Source organism: Myxocyprinus asiaticus, chromosome 15, assembly GCF_019703515.2.
Source record: "Myxocyprinus asiaticus isolate MX2 ecotype Aquarium Trade chromosome 15, UBuf_Myxa_2, whole genome shotgun sequence".
Classification (NCBI taxonomy): Eukaryota; Metazoa; Chordata; class Actinopteri; order Cypriniformes; family Catostomidae; genus Myxocyprinus; species Myxocyprinus asiaticus.
The window spans coordinates 2,002,261-2,013,700 of NC_059358.1; the positions used below are offsets into that span (position 1 = coordinate 2,002,261).

Genomic DNA, 11,440 nt, shown 5'->3' on the forward strand with positions numbered 1-11,440 from the left:
AAATCTTAAAATAATTTTCAGAATAAACTGAAGTTTATTTATTTATTGCTGGGCAGTTGACAAAAAAAATAAATAAAATAAAATATATATATATATATAATTTTTTTTTTTTTTTTTGTCAACTGTCCAGCAATAATTAAATAAACTTCAGTTTTACTGTGTTTTATATATATATATATATATATATATATATATATATACACACACACACAATAATATAATGCAGTTTCTCAGTTAGGCTAATATGAGATCGTAACTGCATGCAGTTTTATATAGTTGTAATTTTCACTCTCTTGTAAATATTTCAAGCTTTAACATAACTTGAATTTTCCAGACGACTCTGAATTTCAGGCTTGGAATTAAAACTTTTCGTATCATAGACCATATCCGACCCTACTTGCTAAAACAAAGAGAAGTGCTGTTGTCCTGATGGAGAGAACACCGGGTTAAAGACCCCAGAGTAATTCACTAGTGTCACCACAGGATGGCGCTACAGTACACGTAAAAACCGCATGTACATCTCATTTATGATTGGACCAGAGCTTTAAAGGTGTTTGTTGTTAGCCAATTGTTAGTGATCTGCTCATACTTAAAGTTATGGATTTAAACAAATTTCTAAGCGATCAAACATATGAGTTTCGCTTGGCAAATGATAAACTTAGTCAAGAATCCCAAAGACTCACATTAAAGTATGCACCAAAGCCAAACTACCTGACTACCTTTGAAATTACACCCCTTGGCGTAGCCAAGGGTGGGCCGGGGTGGGCATGGGCCCACCCAGATTAGACCCAGGCCCACCTAGAATATTAGAGATTATTCTTTATAGCTAAAAAAAAAAAAAAAAAAAAGATAAATTCTGATTTCTGAAAGAACAGTTTGAATGCGCCGCTTCTCTGGTGTTAAACAAAACTGAAAACATTTTGGGTGAAAACTTGGCCCATCCACTTTTATTGAGGCCCACCCAAAATTAATTTCCTGGCTACGCCCTTGATTACACCTGTCTCTGACGTAACTAGATTAGACTAGAAAAACACAGTCACAGGCAGACGATCGGCCCACGCTTTTTGGCCAATCAGAAACACCGTCATCCTGTCAATCGGTTTGCTAGCATCGGATTGGCTGACATGTCTCTGGAAGGCGGGGTTTTGGAAAGAGGGTGTGGTGAAGTGGATGCACCTTACAATAAACATTACAGTTTATTTCATCGCAGTGACTCGAGTCTTTTCAATTTACTGATTCGTTCAGTCACCATTTCTACGACAAATTAGTGTCTTTTATGTGTTATATGCCAAGAACCCCCAAATATGATGATCCCCTTGCAAGGGATCCCCTGTAGTAGTAAAATAGTAGCCTAAACATGATATTGTAAAAAACATGTTGTTTGCTAAATTAAATAACTGGCATTTAAATTGCAATTTTACGAAGGACGTTTGAATTATTAACATTTTATATGGAAAATATTGACTTTTTATTAAACTGAAATCATGTATTTTTTTAAATTATATTAATGTTGCACTTTTCACAATAAATATTGTTTAAAGAGAATAGTGATGTGCAACACTTATTTCTTACAAATAAGATTTTTTTTCCCCCATAATATATGAAATTATAAGCAGATTTATTTTTATTTTTTATAATCACAATTTTAATGTTATGGTTTCAGAATAAAACCTTATTAATGCCAAATAATGTCTTTATTTTTTTTACACTTGTTTTGTTTTTTTTGGGAACCCCCTAGCACCCCCTTTCGGCCCCTGGACCCCAGTTTGGGAACTCCTGTTATAAGTGAGTCTTTGATTCAACCGATTCGTTCAAAACGGCAACTTTTTCACGTTTGAAATGATTGAAGTGAACGAGAGCGATTAATGATTCGTTAAAAAACACCAAAGTATTTTAGGTAATACTTATAGTTGTGGAAGCAGGGTCAAATCTAATGAGGAATTTGCCTCCTGTAATCCTGCTTTTTGCCCAAAGTTCATTTATTCAGTCCATTAATCAAGAAAAGTAAAGATACCGAATGCACTAGATAATAAGTATTTTATTAAAACATATATCAAAAACAAAAGCATAGATGCATACGGATAAATCCTGATAAATATGCATTTGGAGTATAATCATACAGTAAAATGTTTAAATTCATATAGTTTTCATTTATAAACATAAAGGAAGATATTTTAGCATTAAAACTAGCAGTGGTGATATTTTCTCTAGTAAGAGAGGAGACCTTCAGTCCACGGCGGGTCTCCTAAAGGAGAAATTGCCTCTTTTTTTTTTTTTCCAGAAAAGCTACAAAGCAGCACCATTCACCTGAGATCCACATATAGGAGAAAATATTTGTAGACGTCACACAAAACCACATCTGAGCGGCAGAGAAACATCAAGAACAACACGGCTTACTGTACAATTTGACATGTTACGGGGTTATTCCTACAATGCAGTACATTTCAGAGTCACCCATCATATCTGCCTGATATAACAGATAAAATATCAAACTCACATTTTTTGGAGATCGTAATAATTCTGTGATGTTTTGTGGAATTAGTTGGTTTGTCTCACTTTAAAACATTCCATCCTGTTTGATAAAATTATAGAAATCATTCATTTCTATAAATCTATCCATTTAAAATGTAAAAAGATCACAATGAACTTCTTTATTTTAATGTTTACAGATTGACCCCATTGACTTCCATTGTAAGTGTCTCACTGGAACACACATTTGTGCTTTTTTTTAAAGAAAGGGAGGGACGAGTCGAAATTAATTTTTGTGGTAATCAACATTATGCCGTCAGTTGAGCTCAACTTGTATTGAACCCGGAATATTCCTTTAAGTGCCTGAATTTGACCAGAGCATACTTCCGAATGTCTGGAACACCATTTTAAAGAAACGCAACGCAAATTATACTTCAAGTTACAGAGTTTTAAAGGTAATGCATAGCAGGAATGATCCTTCCAAACCTGACACAAATGAAGAGCTGGACTTCGAATAAAAATATCTGATTTTGATGTGTGACTTCAGGAATATCTCAGTTACATGCAATGTTCAGTGATGATCGCATATCCGCAGTGAAAGCAGACTGGGCGTAATGAGTTTAGAGCAATAGTTCACCCAAAAATGAAATTTCTGTTGTTATTTATTCACCTACATGTCTGTCAAAACCTTACGGGACACGAGTTACTTATGGCCAGAATGTCGATTTCAGAGAGTAACGACGTACGTTTCAGACTTGGAATATAGCTCATGAATCGGGTCGATTACTTTGATGAACATTTTATGTTATTTGTTTTGTACTTATGGAGCTTTACAGCCCCAATACCCTTCCACTCTCATTGTAAACAAGACAGCAAAAGAAAGTTGTACAGGTTTACAACGACACAAGTTTGGGTAAGCTATCCCTTTAAGAATCGGGGGCGACCGTTCCGTTGCAATTCCTTCAGTTGCGGCGAGCAGGGCGATGTGTTACAGGAAGTCATGTCTGATGGTAGTGATGGTAGTGGTGATGATGGTGATGTTCGTGGTGATGGTGGTGCTCGTGTCGCTGGACGACTGGCACCACAAAGCCTGTGGTGCTGCCCGAAAGCATGCCAGAGGACTGCTCACGCTCGAGCGCCGATGGACTGTTGGGTGAGGGTTGTTTAGAAGGCGACATGGGCTGTTCTCTCGCTTTGGCCCGCAATCTCTTGCTGTGGCTGTGTTGGAGAGGGTGTTGGTGACCCGGTTGTGGATGGCTCTGTTGGGGTAGGTGATACACATCCTGACCCCCATGGCCACCCGGTGCGTGCACGCCCTGCATGGGCGGATAGTAGCCGTGGCACTTGCTGATCTTGCTCCCTCCGTTGGCCACTGCCTGGCTGATACCTGCTCCTTTGGACGTCCCCTTGGGCGATTTGATGAACTGGGGCCCGTTTCGCGTGCGTGGGTCCAGAGCTACGCAGTGGTCGGCGATGACCTGCGAGCACCGCTGGTGGGCGTGGGCCTCTGGCTCGTGAGATCGGGATCGACTCTGGGATTGTGAACCTCGCGAGGTCTGCTCTTGTTGGGCTGCAGGTGGAGAGGAACCTTGCAGAAAGAGACGGGTATGCACAATAATTATGGGAGAACATGTCCGGGTCACATTTTATTCACCCCAAATGCAAAAGAAATAAGTAATTACATTTTGTAGAAAACTAAAAATGGCAGTCTGTTTTAAGGACTTTTAAAGACCACAAGAAATTGTTTAACCAGCACAGTTTTCTTTGTGTGGGACAAATCGAAAGGATTGTCTCTTATATTTTAAATAGCCAGTAGCCTTTGTTCTCATTCTAGAGCATCTGATTTGGATACGCCCCCGAGTTCAAGACGTGTCACCATGATTTTATGTCTGTTTCTCTGAGATGAAAGACTTCAGAGAAGATATTTAAAATGTGTCTATATTCTAAAAGTTCATTTTGTGAACTATTTCAGCTTATGCCGTTTTAAATAAACATATTTTTTAAACCATATAAATGAAAGACAATACAATAAATACTAGCATGATGTGTAAATACAAGTTTTTTTTTATTATTATTATAAAAATATTATTTAAAAAATACTGCAATACAATGTTTTTAATCAGCATAAACTAAAGTCAATACAATAAATATTACCATGATGTATAAATACTTAATTTAAATAATAAATACGTTGTGTGAGTTTTGTGTATTATTATAAAAAAAATGCTATTTAAAAAATACTGCAATACAATGTATTTTTAATCAGCATAAACTAAAGGCAATAAAATAAATACTACCATTATGAATAAATACTTTACAATTTAAATACTAAATACTTTTGTATTTGTTTCCCTTTTTGTATTATTATTTTAAGAACATTTTATTTAGGGGTGAATGTGCATAACTGTCATAAGCATTACTGTATGTCTCGATGCAAAAAATCTCAATGGTCCAAAAAACACATCTGAAAAAATGTGGCCCGGACACGTTCATGTGAGATTCAGAAATGATCTCTAACACTTCAAAACACTTCAGCAGTGCTTGTAAAGTGTTTGGCGCCAATACTGAAACTTCACAGCTCACTGCTGTCAGTATAAAGAATGATTCTTCTGTGATATCACACACATGTTTATTACAATCTTACTTTCAAATCTGGAGGTGTAGTTCTCGATTCCAGCCAGATCCAGATAGTGATTCCTCCTCTCTGTGTTCTCATCCACACAGTAATGATTCCTCTCGGGTTCAGCAGTCTGACCCCTGTCACATGTCCAGAGAAAACATCTCATCATGCTTTAATACAGGACACATGGATATATAGAGGAGTTTCAGCAGACTAGATGTGCAGTGTTTGTGTTGATGTACGACACACAGATTCATCTGCTCACCTGATGTGTGTGTGCTGCCGTCTGTTGTGATCTGGGTGATCAGACTCAACGCGACTCATACGATTCACGTCTCTTTCTGAAGTGAGAGGGAAGAAAATCACAGAATCAGCAATTCAGTTCTGCAGAAGAAGCTGAATATACTGACACAGCACTGAAACCTTGGACACTTTATTTGAAGGGTCCACAATAATGCACTAGTTTAGCACGAATAGACCGTAATTAATAATTAACCGAATGTAGTGTAAGGCTATATTAGCCATATTTTATAACTTATTAAATGTCTTCATTTGTGTAGAACGTAATGCAATTAATGCTCAATTTCAGAGATCATATTCCAAGTTTACTAAATAATTAAGGCTAATTAGTATTCCTTAAAATAACTTGATTCCCTGTTCTAAAGTAAGAGTTGAACCTACTCAAGTTATGGGTTTGTTTTGCACATTTCAATTATAATAAATTAAGTTTACTGCAAATACTGTAATCACCTAATAAATGTTAAACAAATTAATAACTCAGTCATAATTACTGTCTTAACATAGTTCAATAAACTTAAGATACCTCCTAATAAATGCGAAATAAACCAATAACTTGAATAGGTTAAACTTTCACTTTAGAACGGGGGTCCAGTTGTTTTTAAGAGACGATTTGAGCAATTTATTAGTAACAGCCAATACTAGTTAGCCTTAATTACTGGCTTAATATTGTTTAGTAAACCTGGTATATGATCTATGAAACTGAGCTTTAATTGCATTACTTTCTATACAAAAATTTGACATTTAAAAAGTAATAAATATAATGGCTAATATAGCCTTAATCTACATTTAGTTAAGCATTAATTACTGTCTTATTCATGCTTAACTAATGCATTATTGTGGACCATTAAAGTGTAACCAAAAAGACTTTCGACAAAATTGGATTTATATCTCTATATTTATGTATTTGCTCTGAAATTAATTATTTTTATTCATTCAGAAGAAACATTTAAAGGAAACAGCCACTGATGATGCAAACAAACTGTTGAAAAAGAGTTTTGAATTAATTAATGGAAACTTGAGCAAATAAAAAGTGCATTAAAATCATTGTGACATTCATGATGTTGTGTAATTTTGGGTTTCCAGCAAATTCAGCCCTAGTGAAACCTGTGTGCGTGTGCGTGCGCATTTGTGTGTGTGTGTGTGAGTCCCACCAGTCCCGAGGTGTGAAGGGTTTCTCCTGCAAACTCCATGTTCAGGTGTAACCATCAGTTTGACGCGAAGGGTCTTTCGTTTGCTGTTACAGGAATGATTGACAGACGCATCCACCACATCATAGATAGTGTGCATCAGACTGGACATGTCCTGACGAACAACACGCACACATACTTCACATTCTCATACATTTTAATTGAGATGAGTGTCGACTTCAGACTCAACATGTATTAGCATGTTAGTTTATAAGGCAGTCTGTGTTTGAATGAATGATTGGATCAAATTCATCAGGCCTGTTTCACACATCCTGCATCTGCAGAGTGTTAGCAGTGTGTATTCATTTCGGGGCACCCATATCTGACTGATTCCAGATGATTTAAGCAGTTTCACAATACTACATATAGTCAAAATATTACTTTGGGGTGGAGGTAGACCGATATATCAGTTTTACCAATTAATCTGAGCCAATAGTTGCATTTTGAAACTATCGATTATCTACAAAAAAAAAATTCTGCAAACTTTTTACCCTCACTTCAATGCATGTTTTATTATTTTGATTAGTTAATTAAGTGTTCTAAATTGCTTACGAGTTGTATGTAAATGTGGTCCCCCTCCCCATTGCCATGTAAATAAGATTTCATGACAATCACCTTTGTAATAGCTCTCAATGACTCACTTATTATAGGATATAGAAAACCTAGAAATCACTTTATTTCTTTTTGCATAGAGCTGCAGCAATGCGGTCTAAGTGTAACATTATATTTTACCTCTTTTGTCACCTTTCCACTGTTGTCAAAATCATAGAGGGTGAAGACCCATTCCTGCCTGTTGTCATCACCCAGCGACACGTTACACTCAAGGTCCTGGAAGATCATGAGAACATGCAGTTACACACGTGACCAGCAGGAGGAGCCACACGCGGGATGCATTAAAGGGATAGTTCACCCAAAATGAAAAACTCTCTCATCATTTCTCACCCTCATGCCATCCCAGATGTGTATGACTTTCTTTCTTCTGCTGAATGCAAATGAAGATTTTTAGAAGAATATTTCAGCTCTGTAGATCCATACAATGCAAGTGAATTGTGACCAGAACTTTGAAGCTCCAAAAAGCACATAAAGTCAGCATAAAAGTAATCCATACAACTCCAGTGGTTTAATCCATGTCTTCAGAAATGATATGATAGGTGTGGGTGAGAAACAGATCAATATTTAAGTCATTTAATACTATAAATCTCCACATTCACTTTCACATTCTTCTTTTGTTTTTTGGCGATTTACATTCTGTATTGTCACCCACTGGTCAAGACTGGTCTAAGGTGGAGATTTATATTAAAAAATAACTTAAATATTGATCTGTTTCTCACCCACACCTATCATACCACTTCTGGAGACATGGTTTAAACCACTGTAGTAATAATAATAATAATAATACTTATAAGTTTATTTTATATAGCGCCTTTCTGACAACTCAAGGTCGCTTTACACATCAAGAAACAAACAAACAAAACAAAATACAGGTCAGAACAGAGTATTGTTCTGGACAAAGACACTGTAGTCGTACGGATTACTTTTATTGAGCCTTTATGTGATTTTTAGAGATTCAAAATTCTGGTCACCATTCACTTGCATTGTATGGACCTACAGAGCTGAAATAGTCTTCTAAAAATCTTAATTTGTGTTCAGCAGAAGAAAGAAAGTCACACACATCTGGAATGGCATGAGGGTGAGTAAATGAGAGAAATTCTGTATAATATAAAGTATGACATGACCCCATGAACCATGAGAATACTCAGTTAGTTCCTTAAGGCATAGAAAAAATAAAATCTGTACAGGTTTTACATTTCAGATGAGCTCTTAAAATGCCATTTGACCTGTTCCGATAGGATATACTGTAGACGGGAGTTTTGGGGAGGATTGTATAGACTGCTTTCGTCTTGTTCCAGGAAAAAGGTTTTTAACCACATTTCTCAGTTACAGCTTTTTGGCAACAACTGTGATTCAAGGGTGTCAATTTACATGCTTCTAATTGGACGACTACACATTTGGCGTGCCAGACAGTGATGCTGCAGGCGTCTATAGGCGCTGACAGTGCGAGCAAACTCATTTACGACATCAGAATGGATGGCGAAGAAAAGCGAGAGGACTCTCATGAATGTGTGACAATGCATATGTGTTCTCCGAGCTCATGAAGAATATACCGGTGACCTCACCGCAGAAGCCTTTGGCAATGTGCTCAAATATCTACAGCTACTGTATATCACAATTACTGTACATTTTATACTGTCAGCACTGCATTTTTTGTAGTCAGGCATATGCACCTGGTGTAAATAATTTCAGCACAAAAGTGTCCTCAATTTGCAAAAGGAGAGCAAATTTTTTTGTATGGGGTTAGCTGAAAGCTAGCATGTGTGTGTATTTGTGTGTTTGAGTATAGACATATGAGGATGGAAACTAGCAACACTACAAACTTTGCCATATTTTATAGTAGTACGACAGTAGCTCAACTGTTTTAAAATAGTGTAGCTTCTATAACAAAGATCTTAAGTAGCGAGTTTTGCTAAACAAGTAGCGGTGTAGCATGATAAAATACTTTGTCGCATTGTTTTAATCAAACGTACTCTCTCAAGAAGCACTGCAAAGTCCGATTCATGTTAGTGAATCAGTTCTTTTGGACGGTTCATTTTAATGCACCAGTCAAAAATGATTCACCAATTCTTTAATGTCACATTGTTTTAATCAAACACGCTCTCTCAAATAAAACTGCGAAGTCCGATTCATGTTAGTGAATCAGTTCATTTGGATGGTTAATTTGAATGAATCAGTCAAAAAAGATTCACCAGTTCTTTAATGTCACATTGTTTTAAATCAAACGTGCTCTCACAAGTAGCAGTGCAAAGTCTGATTCACTATAATGAATCAGTTCATTTACATGGTTCATTTAAACGCACATTTACACATTTCAGTGAATCAGTGAACAAAGAAGATTCACCAATTCTTTAATGTCACACTGTTTTAAATCAAACGCGCTCTCACAAGTAGCAGTGCAAAGTCTGATTCACTATAATGAATCAGTTCATTTACATGGTTCATTTAAACGCACATTTACACATTTCAATGGATCAGTGAACAAAAAAGATTCACCAATTCTTTAATGTCACACTGTTTTAAATCAAACGCGCTCTCACAAGTAGCAGTGCAAAGTCTGATTCACTATAATGAATCAGTTCATTTACATGGTTCATTTAAACGCACATTTACACATTTCAATGAATCAGTGAACAAAAAAGATTCACCAATTCTTTAATGTCACATTGTTTTAATCAAACGCGCTTTCTCAAGTAACACTGCAAAGTCCGATTCATTTTAATGAATCAGTTCATTTGGATGGTTCATTTAAATGAAGCATAGCATGGTGAAGTCTGAATCATTTTAGCAAATCAGTTCATTTGGATGGTTCATTTCAATGAATCAGTGAACAAAATTGATTCACCAATTCTTTAATGTCACATTGTTTTAATCAAATGTGCTCTCTCAAGTAGCAGTGCAAAGTCTGATTCATTATAATGAATCAGTTCATTTGGATGGTTCATTTCAATGAATCAGTGAACAAAATTGGTTCACCAATTCTTTAATGTCACATTGTTTTAAATCAAACACACTCTCACAAGTAGCACTGCAAAGTCTGATTCATTATAATGAATCAGTTCATTTGGATGGTTCATTTCAATGAATCAGTGAACAAAATTGATTCACCAATTCTTTAATGTCACATTGTTTTAAATCAAATGTGCTCTCTCAAGTAGCAAAATCAGTTAATTTGGATGGTTCATTTCAATGAATCAGTGAACAAAATTGGTTCACCAATTCTTTAATGTCACATTGTTTTAAATCAAACACGCTCTCACAAGTAGCACTGCAAAGTCTGATTCATTATAATGAATCAGTTCATTTGGATGGTTCATTTCAGTGAATCAGTGAACAAAATTGATTCACCAATTCTGTAATGTCACATTGTTTTAAATCAAATGTGCTCTCTCAAGTAGCAGTGCAAAGTCTGATTCATTATAATGAATCATTTCATTTGGATGGTTCATTTCAATGAATCAGTGAACAAAATTGGTTCACCAATTCTGTAATGTCACATTGTTTTAAATCAAACGTGCTCTCTCAAGTAGCAGTACAAAGTCTGATTCATTATAATGAATCATTTCATTTGGATGGTTCATTTCAGTGAATCAGTGAACAAAATTGATTCACCAATTCTGTAATGTCACATTGTTTTAAATCAAATGTGCTCTCTCAAGTAGCAGTGCAAAGTCTGATTCATTATAATGAATCATTTCATTTGGATGGTTCATTTCAATGAATCAGTGAACAAAATTGGTTCACCAATTCTGTAATGTCACATTGTTTTAAATCAAACGTGCTCTCTCAAGTAGCAGTACAAAGTCTGATTCATTATAATGAATCATTTCATTTGGATGGTTCATTTAAATGAATCAGTGAACAAAACTGACTCACCAATTCTTTAATGTCATATTGTTTTAAATCAAACACGCTCTCTCAAGTAGCAGAATCAGTTCATTTGGATGGTTCATTTCAATGAATCAGTGAACAAAACTGACTCACCAATTCTTTAATGTCACATTTTTTTTAAATCAAACACGCTCTCACAAGTAGCACTGCAAAGTCTGATTCATTATAATGAATCAGTCCATTTGGATGGTTCATTTCAATGAATCAGTGAACAAAATTGATTCACCAATTCTTTAATGTCACATTGTTTTAATCAAATGTGCTCTCTTAAGTAGCAGTACAAAAGTCTGATTCATTTTAGCAATCAGTTCATTTGGATGGTTCATTTCAATGAATCAGTGAACAAAATTTATTCACCAAC

The 11,440-nt window shown here is 35.8% G+C and overlaps 1 protein-coding gene across 2 annotated transcripts in view; it reads right to left on the reverse strand.

Moving 5' to 3' along the window:
• Positions 1-2,020: 2,020 nt before the first annotated feature.
• nkd2b (NKD inhibitor of WNT signaling pathway 2b) overlaps positions 2,021-11,440 on the reverse strand; it is a 58,129-nt gene continuing 48,709 nt past the window's right edge. For both annotated transcript variants that reach the window (XM_051719339.1, XM_051719340.1), the window contains 5 exons: positions 7,309-7,404; positions 6,541-6,691; positions 5,355-5,430; positions 5,114-5,226; positions 2,021-4,057 (listed from right to left, as the gene is read on the reverse strand). In XM_051719339.1, coding sequence (XP_051575299.1) covers positions 3,468-4,057; positions 5,114-5,226; positions 5,355-5,430; positions 6,541-6,691; positions 7,309-7,404 — 1,026 coding nt within the window. In that variant the 3' untranslated portion in view covers positions 2,021-3,467. The remainder of the gene's footprint in view (positions 4,058-5,113; positions 5,227-5,354; positions 5,431-6,540; positions 6,692-7,308; positions 7,405-11,440) is intronic.